The 16,501-nt window shown below is 41.5% G+C and overlaps 1 protein-coding gene and 1 pseudogene across 1 annotated transcript in view; both read left to right on the forward strand.

The window, feature by feature from the left end:
- The window catches only part of LOC100082164, an 89,183-nt pseudogene extending 80,938 nt beyond the window's left edge, over positions 1-8,245 (forward strand).
- A 5,553-nt stretch (positions 8,246-13,798) lies between these two features.
- The window catches only part of LOC100082190 (cytochrome P450 3A21-like), a 31,056-nt gene continuing 28,353 nt past the window's right edge, over positions 13,799-16,501 (forward strand). Inside the window, exon 1 of the mRNA XM_007656887.3 lies at positions 13,799-15,632. Within this exon, the coding sequence (XP_007655077.2) occupies positions 15,562-15,632 (71 nt within the window). The 5' untranslated portion in view covers positions 13,799-15,561. The remainder of the gene's footprint in view (positions 15,633-16,501) is intronic.

Consider the following 16,501-nt stretch of genomic DNA (forward strand, 5'->3'; position numbering starts at 1 on the left):
AAACTTAGAAACAGGAATGTATTTGGCTATTAAAACACCTTTCCTAGGATGGGAAAAACTATGATTACTAAATAGAATTTATATCAGGTGTTTTCATTTGGGTTTCAGATGGTACCAACGATGATCCACTATGGGGAGATTTTAGTGAAAAACATCTGGTATAAAGCAGAAAAGAACCAGAATGTGACCGTCAAAGAGTAAGTACTGCTTATATACTTTACATGTCTGTCTAAGCAGCAGATTTATTTCCTATGAAAAATAGGGGAACCATAGAACAACCAATAAATCACATTTATTGATCACTTACTGTGTGCAGAGCACTGTATTAAGCACTTGGGAAGGTACAATAACAGAGGTGATAGAAACATGAAGTCACTAGTGTTGCCTAATGGAAAGAGGAGTCAGAGGAACTGGGTTCTAATTCCACCTTTGATACTTGTCTGCTGTTTGAACATGGTCAAGTCATTTAACTTCTTTGGGCCTCAGTTTCTTGGCCTAGAGCCTCCTGTTTATACTGAGCACCATATGGGACAGGGACTATATCCAACCTATTTTGTATCTACCCCAGTGCTTAGTAAAATGGTTGGCACATAACAAGCACATAAAAATAAGAATAAGAATAGCAATAATTAGGCCATTACTAGGCTTTCAATCAGTCCAGTTTTTTTTTTCGATTTACCTTGACTAGCTTCACTTCAGTGTATTTACTTACTATTTGCATCTGTTTTCATGTTCTTTTAACGGCTGCATTTTCAGCAGTAGATGAATCCTTGTTACTGTGATTAGATTATAAATTCCCGAGGGCAGGCATTGCATGATATATTCTTCTGCAAGTCATCCACTAGCTATTAGCATGCTCTTCTTAGAGTGTGCACCCAGTAAATACCAGTTTTGATTATATCCGATATTTGCATCAGTGGTTCTCATGCAATAATGCAAAGGATTCTAGAGCCTGAAGAACATCAATTTTGATTCTGTTTGCTTTCTCTTCTCAGTTACTTCGGGGCCTACAGTCTGGATGTGATCACCAGTACTTCATTTGGTGTGGATGTTGACTCCTTGAACTAAATGAATGACAGATTTGTGAAGGAGATCAGGAAGTTATCATCAGTTGATTTTTTTCCTCCCATTTTTGTTTTGATAAGTATGTGGAGGAACAGCTCCATCAGTAATAATCTTAGAGATGGTACTGGGTTGGCTTTCTGAATTATTAGGGTCAGATTGACTTTTTCTAAGGGAGCATAGTGTGTGCTGACAAAGTCCTTTCCTAAATGAATTCACATAATTATTTGCTATACGACGCCTCTATTAGGCTAGAGGTCTGCCCTTTTTCTAAGCCTAGTGTATGTGAATTTGAACTTCTTCAGGTAGATCAATTTTGAGCCATTCTGGGATGTGGTGGTAAACCATGCCTCTTCAGTTGATTTTCATTTAAAGGAAATTCACATTTGCTCACATTAACCTCACAATACCTTCGGAAGCTTCAGGAGAGAGTTCAGAGTCTATAGAGTCGTGCAACCGTAGGAGCACTCTAAGCCTAAATATTCAGGAAAAGAGTACGATTGGTGTTCCTGCCAGTTTTTTCATTCATCACCTACCTCTTTTACCCATTTTCCAACCTTTCTGTTCATCCTTCACCTTCTAAGGGGGAAGAAAGAAAGATGGCTTTTTCTGATGCCATAGTTTGAGGAACGGGCCACTCATACTTTTCTTCTATTCTGCTTCCATCATTTGGATTGTAGGAGCCCAGGTTTCATAATGGACCTGAGCTTGAAACAGGGCTGGTGTTGGAGAGGGAGGGGAGCCAGCAAAGTGATTTCCCAGGGCTCTAACAATGGCGGGGACCCCTCACTTTGTGCTCCCAATTTTATCTTGTCTTATGCTGTTGAGTCATCTCCAAACCATAGCGATGTCATGAACACATCTCTCCCAGAACATCACACCCTCCATCTACAGTCTTTCTGGTAGTGTAACCATAGAGGTTTCTTGGTAAAAATATGGAAGTGGTTTACCATTGCCCCCTTCCACACAGTAAACTTTAGTCTCCGCTCTCGACTTTCTCCCATGCCACTGCTGCCCAGCACAGGTGAGTTTTGACTGCCCAAGCTAGGAATGAATGGATATGCCTCTGCTTGACTGTCCCTCCCATAGTTAAGACTGGTAGAGTACTGGAAACTCTCCAGGTGCGACCCTGAGAGGGGGCTCCCAATTTTGGAGTGTGGCTAATTGGAGAAAAATCTCATTTGGGACCCCTGTGGTTTCAGCTGGGTAGATTATAGTGGAGAACTCCGTTCTGCACTTTTTCAGTTAAGAGTGGCTCCTTTGGCATTAAGACTGGGAGATCCAACTTTACAATTGCAACTGGTAAATTGCTCTGTACTTATCTGCAAAGCTACAAATAGTTTAAGAAGTGCACTGAAAGACAACATATTTCTAATAGACAACCTCAGAATCCACTGTGTATCAGTGCCAAAACCTATTTTGTTTAGAGGCTGGCCTAGATAAGACACAAACATTATTTTGTACATTTTGAATAGAAGAAATTAATCAGTTTCCAGTTTGGTAAGGCATGTCCTTTCATTGACAAACAGAAGCAGCATGGTCTACTGGATAGAGCACGGGACTGGGAGTCAGAAGGACCTGTGTTCTAATCTCAGCTCTGCCTCTTGTCTGCTGTGACCCTGAGCAAGTCGCTTAACTTCTCTGTGCCTCAGTTACCTCATCTGTAAAATGGGGATTTAAACTGTGAGCTCTGTGTGGGACAGGGACTGTGTCCAACCTGATTAGCTTGTATTTGTCCCAACACTTAGAACAGTGCATGACGCATAGTGAGTACTTAACAAATACCATTACCATGATCATTGATTTCCAAAAATCTCTTGCCATGATGATAGAAAACTGATCTTCTGATTCATGGATAGCTTTGTGATATCTGGTTACCTGAGTCCAAGCTAGTTAGGATGAACTGAATTTATGTGCAGAATTAGCCTTCGTTTTTAAGTTCAAAGAGTTAACTTTAAAACTGCAGTTCTATATTCATGACCTTTGTTCTTTTTCCCTTCCAGGTGTACTTCCATTTATTACACCTCTTCTTAAGCTTCTAAATATTAATATATTCCCCAATGATTCTGTGGAATACTTTAAAAGATTTATGGATAACATAAAGGGAACGCACCATCAAGGCAATCAACAAGTAAGTTAAGGACTCTCAGAGGATGAAAAGAAAATGTTCTTCATCCAGGGGATTCATATGAGAGTGTCATTTTCTTATTAAGACTGAAAACCTAGTCAAGAAAATGACTAAAGAAAAATATGTGTGAGGTTATCCATGAATATTTGATTTCATGACTTCAAACTGGGAAATAAAGTCTATCACAGTTGGGATTGCCAAATCAAAGCCAATGCTATGAAATGAAGGTTTTATTCTCAAGACGTCTAATCTCATTATTCAACCAAAACCTTAGGTACAACTAGCAGAGGTTGGGGCAACTCCAGAATAAAGCCCCATGTGGTCCAAAACTGTGAATTTGCAGGTTGGAGGGAAGAAGGAGTAAAGATCCTGGTGCACAGTTCAAATCGGATTCAATTCATGATGATATGAAATTCAGAAGTGAGGCTCGATTTTGCAATAAACAGAAATCTAATATGTGAAATGGAAATGAATGTAAACTTTATTCTTTCCCAAATGGTCTCCTACTGTATGACTTTGTCCTTTCTAGTGCCCACCCACCCCCAGCCCTCCTTCGGTAACTGTGATTCAGGCACTGTTCTGACACCAATCTCTTAACTTTCAGGGAGCCTCGGGTCAAAGATGGGTTTTAGCATGATCTCAGAAAGGGAGCTTCTTTAAGCTGAGTATATAATTTCACCCAGGGCTCCCCTTACCAGATTAAATTGTTTGTCTAGGATTACTAGCTCTGCGATAAAAAAATAATGAGCAAGGAAACTCTTGTAACCGCCCAGAAGTAATCATCAGATAATGTTTTCTCTCCTGGGGAACCTAACTTAGAAGTAATACTGGTCTTCCTGAATGTCATCTCCTCTCAAAAACCCTCAACTTCTCTTTCATTTCCAGCAGCAGGTGAATTTTTTGCAAATGATGCTTGATACCCAAAACCCAAAGGAGGGTTCAAAGGCCAAAGGAGGCGTTAGCTTTGGAAAAGGTAGCCCAGGAGTTCCTCATTGGCTTGTTGAATTCCTGAAACATGGGGGAAAACAATCAGGGGAATTTGGGGAGGATATATGAATAATATAAGTATTAGTAGAGGTATTTGTTAAGCTCTTACTATGTGTCAAGCAATGTACTAAGCCCTAGGGTAGACACAACATAATCACGTCATATGGGACTTTCTGGCTTTTTACGTGTTCTCCTTGTAAAACTTCCTTAGCCCAAACTGAAACACAATGGAAAATCCTTATTTTCTGTGATGTCTTTTTTTGGGTGAATACTTCACAGTAGTTTCTTTGGATTGTTGTTCACAGAAATTGACCTAAAATTTTCCATTATTCATGAAAAACAAAGCCAAATAAGCCAACAAATATTGTTTTAACTTGGAAAATACTTTTCCTAGATCACTTGGTTTAAGTTCAAAAGCAATGTTTCCCCAGCCTGGGGACAAGCTCTGAGATTTTCTCTATGAGAAGATGTTTTCACTGCCTGCAACTTACCCAAGCAACACAATGGTTGGAGGGCTCAGAAAAAATTGATGCCAGTCTAAATGTGTTATTTCCTCAGTATTTCTGGCTTCCTTAAACCAAGGATTGGGACCAAAGATACCCTGAAAGATTTAATCTCAAATCTATTTGGAGCATAGTTGTCTCTGCAGATTACAGAAAGTTGTCCCAACTTCTGTAATCCCAAATGGAACAGGGGGTTGGGCTTCCAGAAGGCAGAATCAGTGCTTGCTGGTGTTTGCTGGTGGTGTAAGATGCTGAGAAGTAGCATGGACTAGTGGATAGAACATGGCTTTGGGATTCAGAAGGACCTGGGTCCTAATCCCAGCTCCACCCCTGTCTGCTGTAAGATTTGGGGCAAGTCACTTAAAGTCTCTGTGCCTCAGTTACCTCATCTGAATAAGGGGGATTAAGACTGTGAGCCCTATTTGGGACAGGGACTGTGTCCAACATGATGAACCTATATCCACCCAAGCACTGTTCTAACAGAAAAGTGCCTGGCACATAGTAAGCACTTAAGTCATGATGATCATAAGCTGTCTGATTCTAATTCATAGTGACCCCATGGCCACATCTTCTCCAGAACATCCTATCTTCAGTAGTCATCCTGGTATGTTTATCCAAAGAGGTTTTTTGGGTAAAAAATACAGCTGTGGTTTACCCTTGCCATCTTATCGGCAGTAAAAAAAACTTGACTCTCTGCCACTATCTTTGATCAACATTTTGATCACTTGATCATGCAATTTTGACTGTTCCCAGGCTGCTACTGCCCAGCACAGGCTAATAACTTTGTCTGATGCTTTGGCTTAGACCTTTCCATTATGGCTAACCCTAGCAAAAGAATATCTCTCAGTGGCAAAGCTCTAAGCTTCATTGGCATTTGCAAACTCTCCTGCCACCATAAGGTGTTGATTCAGAGGAGAGATTTAAATGCCATTAAAAACAAAAACAAACAACCCCCCCCAACATACAGTTTTTTTAAAAAAGAGGAAAACGTGGCAGAGAGGGAGGGAGAGAGAATGAGAGAGCAAGAATGAGTGAGGGAATGTGATGGAAAAAAGGGAAAGAAGAGAGAAGAAAGAGGGAGACAGAGAAGACTTATAGACCTACAGAAGGGGCTTTAAGACACGAAGGCAGGGACAATTGATGACACTATGGCAACAATTTGAAGTTTAGAAAGAAAGTCAACCCTTGCTATGTTGTTTCTGGGGGACGGGGGTGGGTGAATAATAGGGAGGAGAAAGCTTTCCTGATTGAACTGGTAAAGTCAAAGTTGCTTTTCAGTATTTTCTCCAGATAGAATCATCTGTTTGTTAGCTAGCATTTATACTCCAGGTAGCATTTATACTCTATTACTCCCCCTAATTTAAGTGTCTGCCTCCCACACTAGATGTTAAGCTTCTTGAAGGCAAATATCATGTCTTCTAATCCTTTTCTACTCTCTCAAGAGGTTACTACAGTGCTCTGAATCAGTGGGGGCTCAATACATGCTAATGATAGATTGGTTTTCTTGTGTTTGTGCATCTAAAGCAGAGGCATCATATATCCTGATAAAAAATCTCACCATTAGTAATAGGATTTTTGCACTCTAAAGCTCACAAGTGCATATACAAAACAAAATAGAAAACATATTTCTATTTCAATTCATTCAATATATCTTTTGAATTTTGGGGGATGACCTATTAGATTTCTGATTATGATCATTATAATTAATAGTATTTATTAGCCCCCTTTTTAATAAATATTACGAACAAATATTAATCAGTGGTATTTACTGAGCACTTACTGTGTTCAGAAGGAATGTATTCAGAGCACAATACAACGGTCAGTAGACATGTTCCTTGCCCATGATGAGCTCACAGTCTAGAGATAGGAACCAAAGTTCCAAAGGATGGCCAGTGAAGACATGCTGTGAGGACCAACAAGATGTGTATTCAAGAGTTAATGTTATTATGCCACCTCTGTATTTCCTCTTCAAATAGGTCTGAGTGATGCTGAGTGATGCTGAGATCCTGACACAAGCATTTGCCTTTATTTTTGCGGGCTATGAGAGCTCCAGCAGTGTCCTTTCTTTCATTGCTTATAACCTTGCCACCCATCCTGATGTCCAGCAGAAATTGCAGGAGGAGATAGATACAGTTCTACCCAATAAAGTGAGCTGCTTCTTGACGCTCAGGGAGAGGGGTGGAGCCACAAATGTCATAGCTCATTTGTTAACATCCCTGAAAGTTGCACTATGTCTTCTTTCAAAAAAGCTTTCAAGACTGTTAATGAAATAAAGCTCAGAGGATAAGACTGTACTTTTACAGGGATATGGGGGGCCTTTTAATTGACAAATTTCAATTCCTAGTTGAGTTTGAGAGCATGCACTTCTCCCCTTTTCTCTCAGAAGGCAGTTTCCATTTTTGACTTTTTCTTTATTGTCCTATAGGTTATTGAAACACATGGTTTTTGTAAAATTGAATATCAATCATTGTTGATTTTTTAATGGTATTTTCTAGGCGCTTTCTATGTGCCAGGCTCTGTACTAATTTCTGGGGTTCATATAAGGTAATCATATTGGACATAGTCCCTATCTCACATGGGGTTAGCAGTGTAAACTGGAGGATTAATCCCCATTTTACAAGAAATGTAATGTCATTCTAATATCATGAATGTCATTCAGAGACAAAACCAATACAGTGTTCTGCATATAATAATGCTCAATTAATACCACTGATTAACTGATCAAGGCTTCATAGAACGTAGGCCAAAGAAGCAGGAAAGTCTGCTAGTGTTCCAAACTCTAGTCTAAGCAATAGCCTTTACTGCAAGTTCATCTTCCCTCCTACCTTCCTTCGAGTGTGCTTATCTTTCTCCTTTGTGTCTCAGAAGGATTTATGTTGGTCATAGGAAATTTCACATTTGTCAAACCAATAATGATTTCAAATTAATTCAATCTCATGAAAAATTAAAGAAATGTTCACTAATTTTCAGATGTTTTCAGTTGAACTGTGGAGAACACTGTAAGGGTAGCTTTCATTTGGAATAACATTTTTTGGAAATGTAAAATAAAGGAGCTTTCTTGACCAGTCTCTGTAGTCAATTAAAGACTGTCCAGATAAATTTTACTGGTTTTGATGATGCACTGAAAATTTTCGTCTTTTCCTAGTCGCCTCTCACCTATGAAGCCTTAGTGCAGATGGAGTACCTCGACATGGTTATAAATGAAACTCTAAGGTTATACAGTGTTGGACCTCGACTTCAAAGGGTGAGCAAGAAAACCACGGTGATAAATGGACTGACCATCCCCAAAGGGATGACTGTTATGATCCCTCTTACTTGCCTACATAGAGAGCCAAAATACTGGCTAGAACCTGACGAGTTTCATCCTGAAAGGTACAAAATGACCTTGTCTGCATGGGGAAGGTATAACTGGGAGCTGATGCTTTTCTGTAAAATGTTTCTTTTTTTTCTTTGCCAGAATTTGCACAAAATAAATCTAACTTTAGGTGGCAACCTAAAATTTTTGAGGATGCATTTTTGGAGTTGTTTTGCAATTCTGCCTCTGAGTGGGTCTTGGGAATCCTGAAATCTTCTTGATGAATTTTCCAACTCCACAGCCCTATCCTTCCATAATCTTTCTTCCCTTGTGTAAGGGGCAAGGGAGGGAAGAGGGAAGCTCCCTGAGTTCCAGCAGGATGGAGGTGGAATGAGGAGTGCATTAGCACTCCTGAGCAAACTCTATTCACCAAGGGTCTCCCAGACAATCTGGAGGCCCACATGAAAGTATAGTTAGGCATAACTATCCCATGCCCCTTTTTGCCCACCCTGGGCTGATGTCCTGGGTGACAGAAACTGTGCAATATCCCAGGTTAATCCTCAGTCACAAAACTTGTGAAGGGCTAATAGGGAAGTGAGAAAGAGTAACCATGTCAAAGGAAGGGGACAGGTTGATGGCTATGGAGTGAGGGAAACAGAACAAGGAAAAAGGACAGGATTTTCCCAAACACTATTCTTCCACAAACATTTTGTGTTAAGTACTATGCTTATGAAATACTGAGACTGTGAGAATATAACCCTATATTTCTTTTTTGACTTCATGACACAAAATGTGCAATTTCATCAGAAATGAAGTTTTCACAGAATGCATCTGGCCTAATGGACAACAGATGGGCCTAGGAGCCTGGGTGTCTGGGTTCTAATTCCTGCTCTGCCACTTGCCTGCTGTGTGACTTTGGGCCTTCTCTGTACCTCACTTTCTTCATTGGTAAAATGAAGACTAAACATACCTTCTCCCTCTTGTGAACCCTATGTGGGACAGAGACTATGTCTGACCTGATTGTCTTCTTTCTACTACAGTGCTCATTTCAATGCTTGGCACATAGTAAGTGATTAACAAATACCAAAGTTATGTTTAGAGCTAAGCGAGGTTTCAGTAATGTTCAAAAGATAAACAGCAAGAGGAGGTGAAGCCAGGCACCTATCTACCTGCCACCTAATCAGCTGGTAGGTAGATATTCAGGTGTCTGGCTTATTAACCTTACAAAATTAAGGCTTGTTTTAATTGTCAGAGAAATTCCATATCAATCTTCCCTAATAAGAGATCTCATTTTTTAATCCTTGTGGGAATACATTTGCTAAAAGAAAGCTATTTCAGTTTATTTACTTGAAGGTTAATTTTCCCTTTCAATTGATTAACTGAAAAACAGTGCAGTGGTGGATACAAGCAAATCGGGTTGGACACAGTCCCTGTCCCAAGTGGGGCTCACAGTTTCAATCCCCAATTTACAGATGGAGTAACTGAGGCCCAGAGAAATGAAGTGACTTGCCCAAGGTCATTTGGCAGACAAGTGGTGGAGCCGGGATTACAACTCATGACCTTCTGACTCCCAGTCCCAAGCTCTATCCACTATGCCATGCTGCTACTTACCCTGCTCTCTCAAACCCCTTAGCACATGATTCTGCAAACAGTAATTGCTCAAGAAATACCACTAATTGGTTGAAAGAAGGGAAGGACATTTGATGGAGTTCCTCTAAATCAATGATCAGGAGAGGAATGTGTATCAGGATTCTGCAACGGACTGACTATGGGGGTTGAAAGGTCAATTAGTCTAGAATAACATCAAGGTCATGGACTTGAGAGACAGAATGAAAATATTGTCAACTGTGATGGGAAAGTTAGGTGGAGGAGAGAATTAGGAGGTATGAAAGTTCTCATACATGTAATATTTTAACCATTGTTTTAGGTAAGTAGGAGCAAAGGGATGTTTGCGTGGCTGTTGCCAACCTTTTGTGCCTCTTCCTCCTTGTGTTTGGACCCTCACTTTACCCTGATTTTCTGGCCCACCTAGCAGAGAAAGGGATGCCATGACTGTAGCAATTGGGTATTGTATAGTGCACATCTCTTACTCTTGGCATACCAATGTAAAGCAGATGCACTGGGGCATCTTTGTTGCTAAGCCTTTTTGTTCTTGAAATTGAAATATATATATTTTATCCCTTCCCATCTACATGTATTTGCTTCTAAAAGTTAGTGTTCTCCTCTTCCAACAGATTCCTCTGGAGTTGACGGCAAGGGGATTTTTAATCCCCCAAAAACCTATTGTTCTGCAGTTCATCCCTAGAGTTGAAATCAAGAAGGGCTGACATCAAAGCACTATGTATATTTCTTCAAAGGATCCTGCCCAGAACCTTAGCCTTATCCTTCACTCCTCTTTCTCATTCAATCCATTTTTTCAATTCACTAAATCCTCACAGTTCCACCCTCACAGTGTCACTAAAATCTGCCCTTTCTTCTCCATCCAAACTGCTACTACTTAATCCAGTCACTTACCCTATCCCGCCTTAATTACTCTATCAGTCTCCTCTCTGACCTTCCCCCCTCCTGTCTCTCCCCACTCCAGTCCATATTTCATTCTGCTGCCTGGATCATTTCACTAGAAAAATGTACAGGCCATGTTTATACCTCGTTCAGTAATAGCTAGAAGGAGAAGTGGAGGTGGCAGAGGAGAATGTTGAGGAGGTGATGGTGTTTCTTGAGGAAGCTCATATCTGATGGCTTCCTGGCTGCCAACAAAGTCATTAGACAGGTCACTGGGGTTTGGGACAGAGGAGGTGAGGCCAGTAGAGGCTTCAAGAGGGAGTTAAAGGTTGGAATGGTAGGTGAGGCTTTGGGGGAGGGGGTCAGTGTGGTGGGTAGAGTTGCTAAGCGGATGAAAGTGAAGAATTATAGCAAGGAGGATAATTTGAAAGGGCAGTGGTACACTTGGTTTCTGAATTTATATCACCAGTGCTCAGCTACATGGGTGCAAAGTGGAGGAGGTGGAGTGTGGATGTGAACTGGGTAGGAGATTTAGAGTGTAGGAGTGACACAGGGGCAAAGACCGTGTTTAATTTTGTTGAGAGAACAGTGCTGAAGGAAAGGACCTATGCTCTAGGAAAGAGAGGATATCAAAGAGTTCAGCAGAGACATAATAGCTAGGGACAGGTGGAAAGGTTCCTGAGGAGGTTGGGGCAGAGGAAGGTTGGGGCAGAGGACAGTTTTGGAGGGTATGGAGAGGGGGTGAGTATTAGAAGGTTAAACTAAGGTTGAAAAGGTACAAATGTACATAACATAAACAGTACATTAAGTCTAATGGCCAAAACTAATTATATTACCATGGGATCAGCAAACGTTTTTGCAAAAGAATCCAACACCAGCCACTCCACCTGGGGACCTCTATGTGAAGAAAGTAGAGGCTCATGTCCAGAAGACCACTGACCCAGTCCTCTGCCTCAGGGTCCCCTGGGAGGCTGGAGAGGCCCCAGACTACTCTGAGGAATCTCCTGTCCCTTCCCTGGATTCCCTCCCCTAGGGAAGGGGTGTATCCCCCTCCACTCAGCCAGCAGGAGGAGAATCCCTGGTCCACCCAGGATGCACCTGTCTGTGCTCAGCAGGCCCTGCTGCACCTATTCCCACTCCTGCACACAGGCCCTTAATTCTTCCCTTTTCCCCAGATCAGGACTAGCAGTCAAGTAGGCAGGCTGGTACAAAAATGGGTTTGAGCGTATGTTGCTATCCCTGCTCCCACCCCCCACTGCTCCTACCTGACCCCCAGGACCATTTGGGGGGAAACCTCCCCTCCTTGACATTAGCGGCAGCAGTAGAAACTGGTGAGAAGTGGGGTTTGGTATGGCTAATGTCGATCTAGCCCTGCTAATGAAAAGGATAACAGAGGAGAGAATTAAAGGGGGAAAAAGAGATAGAGAAGTGAACTTACACCTGGTTGTTTCCTTCCACCTCTTCTTCCCCCTCCTCCTTCACAGCAGCCACCACTGTCATGTAGCTTAGCTACCCCCAGACCTGGCAATTTTGGAAGCCTACGATAAGTGTTCATGATGCTCCACACAGCAGCTGAAATCATCCCCTGCGCTGACACTTACTGCTCAGTGTTTAGCTCACTCAAGGTCATTATTCCAAGCGCTTAATACAGTGCTCTTCATCCAGTAACACTCAATAAATACGAGTGAATGAATGTCAGCATGTGTGGTATCCAGTGCTTATCAGGAGAACTGCTCTTGGCCCCTGCTTATTCAGTAGATGCCTGGTCCCCATCCCTGCCTGGCCTGGCCATCCTGCTTCATCACCATTGCTGTTTGCTTCAGGTGGGTGGGCAGCCCACACAGCGAACCAGGGTGAAAGAATTGTTGCTTGAGCTCACCTTCCCATCTGGGTGAGATATGGTCCTGCCACCTTGCCTCCTCCTCAGCCTCTTTTTGGTTTTATTCACTCAATAGTATTTATTGAGAGCTTACTATGTGCAGAGCACTGTACTAAGCACTTGGAATGTACAATTTGGCCAGAGAGTGACAATCCCTGCCCATTGACGGGCTTACAGTCTATACAGGGGAGGGCACCCAGCTATTTCCTGCCCAGGTTCCTGGATTGTTATTTGAGGTAGATTTCACGCTGATTAGGTTGTAGTCATAATGTTGAGTACACAGGTGGGCTCCTATGATTGCGAACCATATTCACTACCAAGAAAAGCCTTAGTTTAGACGAGTGCTGGACCCAAAGATCCCAGCTCTGCCACTTGTCAGCTGTGTGACTGTGGGCAAGTCACTTCACTTCTCTGTGCCTCAGTTCCCTCATCTGTAAAATGGGGATTAAGACTGTGAGCCCCACGTGGGACGACCTGATTCCCCTGTGTCTACCCCAGCGCTTAGAACAGTGCTCGGCACATAGTAAGCGCTTAACAAATACCAACATTATTATTATTATTAAGGCTCTAAACAAATACCACAATTATCATTCTTACAATCACTATCATCATTCATCTAGAAGGGCACGAGAAATTCATTCGGTTGTATTTATTGAGCTCTTATTGTGTGCAGAGCACTGTACTAAGCACTTGGAAAAGAAGGATATAACAATAAACAGTGACATTCCCTGCCCACAGCAACTTTCTGTACCTGATTCAACATTCGGATAGCCATGCATGATCCAGGGATAAAGGGTGGCAAGTTTAAATGAATGGAGAAAAGGGGACAAGTGGCCATTCCCCAAAAGATTCTTGAGACGCTGAGTCAAAATGATAAAAAGAAGTCAGTCCATTAAAATGGGAAGGGGCATCTGATCCTTTTTATCTGTTGTCATTTGAATATTTCTTGGAAAGATGAAAAGGAAGGATTTTTATCTCGAATTTAATTTGGTATTTGAACTTGCAATCAAAGTAAGGCCTGAATCATCAGTGCATAAATAATGGAATAAACATAATAATTGTGGGATTCCTTAAATACTTACTTTGTGCCAAGCCTTGAGCTACAAACAATTAACTTGTACTTACCCCAGCACTGGGAACGGTACTTGACACATAGTAAATCCTCAACGCCATACTTAAAGTTAAATTAAGCAATTAAATCAACCACTGTTATTTACTGAGCATTTATTGTGTGCAGGGTGTTACACTAAGCACTTGAGAGAGTACAATGGAGTAAGTACATAGGATGCCTGCCCACAAGGAATTTACAACCAGTGTGGAGGACAAACATTAAACATGGCTTAGTGGAAAGAGCCTGGGCTTGGGAGTCTGGGAGTCAGAAAGAGCTGGGATCTAATCCGGCCTCTGCCACTTGTCTGCTGGGTGACCTTGGGCACTTAAGTTCTCTGTGCCTCAGTTATCTGTAAAATGGGGATTAAGACTGTACATTGTATATTACCCTTCTGTGGCTAATTCCCTCATTCTTAGGATCAGAGTCCTAGAGCTTTCCTTGGTCTCACTAAAAGAAAAAACACAATCGCAAAGGTTAACACATATCGAGACCTTTTTTCTTATTTACATATGTCCTATCTGTAATTTGTAGAATTTAGCAATTAAATTTCTCCCTTGTATTCCACCTAACACCTCTTATGGGTAAATGTTGACCCCCAAATCAATCCATGGCCTCTATTGAGCACTCATTATGTACACAGCACTACAACAGAATTAGCAGACACAGTCCCTGCTTATAAAGAGATTAAGAATTTATTAGAAATTCAATCAATCAGTGGTACTTACTGAGCACTTACTGTGGACAGAGCACTTAACTAAAAGCTTGGGGAAATATAATACTACAGAGTTATTAGACATGTTTCCTGCCCACCAGGAGCTTATAGTCTAGACGAGGATCTTACAGACTAGAGTATTTAAAATATTTCTACTGGCTTCCTTTCTGTGGGTATGTTGTGCATGTGTATTACTGAACTGTATGGATGGGGAGCTGTTTCCTGGTTTTGGTTTGAAGGACTAATAGAACTGCCAGTTGAGATTCCTGTCTTTTGAACCTCAACCATTCAAAGCCTAGGTTGCAATCTAAATTTTTTCATGTGGCCTGAGTTCAGGGGACTACACGGTCCTGTGATGTTGAGCAGGGGAAGTTGAGGTTTTGCTTCCTGTACTGACTTCCATCTGTCACAGCACTGGAAGTAGTTTTGGTCCTGCTGCTTCTCTCTTTCTTTTATCACACGCACCTCTAAGCGGTTGTAAGAGAGTAAAGCTTTATATGGCCCTGGGCATCGAGCACTAACTGACCCTTGGAATGTTAGTTTTAGTGTTGGAACATAAGAGGGATTTTCCCTAAATTCCACTCTATGAGACCAAAGAGCAGAAACCAAGGAAGGATTGCTGAAGCTTATTGTTTTGAGGACCAATGCCTCCCCATGATAGTGAACTGCTGCTTATAAGGTTTTTGAATTATTATTTCCCTTTCATTGCTGTTTCCTGGATGTCTCTCCTCTCCCTATCATTTAGATTAGGAAGCCCCGTGATCAGAGACTAGATTTACTCCTGGCCTGAGAGTCAAGCAGGTTTCTCCTGATCCTCTCAGTTTTGGTCTTGAGGAGATGAGGGAATCAAACTGATTACATAATAACTGAAGTATTGGTTAAGTGCTTACTATGTGCCAAGTGCTGCACTAAACACGGGGAAGGTACAATTTAAGCAGATCAGAAGCAGATAAATATCTATATCTATCTACCTTTGTAGATATCTACAAAGGTAGATAGATAGATATAGATATTTGCTATCAAGAAAAACCATAGGTTCCTGATCCTTAGTTTATCTGGAGAAAAAAAACAACAAACCTGTAACAAAAACCCACCATATATCAGTTAACTCTAAACTCCAGAGATTAAATTAGTTTTAACTTCCAGGCCATTTCACAAGCATTTAGTCAAAGTTGAACCAGCCTGACCTCAAATTTCACTACAAATTCACATGACTTTCTTGGGCAATAACTCATCAATGAGAATGTCGACATCAAGCCAAAAAGTCAATAAACTCTGCCAATTTTGTTCTCTGTAAACCTCACATCGAGTGAGAGAAAAGGCAAAGACAACACAGGGGCAAGAAGAAAAAGTAAGAAGTAGCAGAAAGCAACAAAGCCAAGATGAGCAGCATTCTCAGTTTCTCCATAGAAACCTGGATCCTTCTTGGCACTTTTCTGGCTCTGATGATACTGTAAGTAAAACTCTGGCCTCTGCTTTCTCCCTATAATCAATTCTTTTACACCTTTTCATCTTGATTTCAACTGGCCTCTTGATTCTAAATATAAATTCATCTTAAAACAGAGTGGCAAACATGCTAAGTTACTGGTTTAAGAACTCTTCTTGCCCCTAAATTGGTAGCAGAGGGGTGAGACAAAAGTAGCTGAAATTCAGCTTGTCTAGAAGGGGCACCTATTGGGTGGCAGAATCCCAAGGCTCAGGGATTCCAGTGCAAAGACCCCCACTCTCTAGGGTACATCTGATATTCTGACTTCCAGGAACAAAAAATGATAAAACAGGAGCTAATCCAAAACACCTTCAGTAACTTTATTTTTATGTACATAGGATGGGATACATTACATCAGTGGGAAATGAGATTTTCTCTTATCAGTCAATGGTATTTATTGGGAGAGTACAACACAACAGAATTCAATCTCCAGCCCTGATCTCTCTCCCCTCTGCAGTCTCACATTTCCTCCTGCCTTTAAAACATCTCTACAGGGATGTCCTCCCATCACTTCAAGCTTAACGTATCCAAAACAGACTTTCTCATCACTGTAGTGGCACCACCATCCTTCCTGTCTTACAGACCATAACGTTGGCATTATCCTTGGCTCCTCTCTCTCATTCAACCCACATATTCAGTCCACCACTAAATCCTGTCAGTTCCACCTTCACAACATCACTAAAATTTGTCCTTTCCTCTCCACCCAAACTATCATGTTAATACAATCACTAACCTAACCCACCTGGATTATTGCATCAGCCTCCTTGCTGATACTCCCTCCAAAACAGGAGCCCCATATCAATGGGGGTGGGGGGGAGAGGAGAAAGGGCCTATTA

The sequence above is a fragment of the Ornithorhynchus anatinus genome, chromosome 2 (genome assembly GCF_004115215.2).
Source record: "Ornithorhynchus anatinus isolate Pmale09 chromosome 2, mOrnAna1.pri.v4, whole genome shotgun sequence".
In the NCBI taxonomy this organism is placed as follows: Eukaryota; Metazoa; Chordata; class Mammalia; order Monotremata; family Ornithorhynchidae; genus Ornithorhynchus; species Ornithorhynchus anatinus.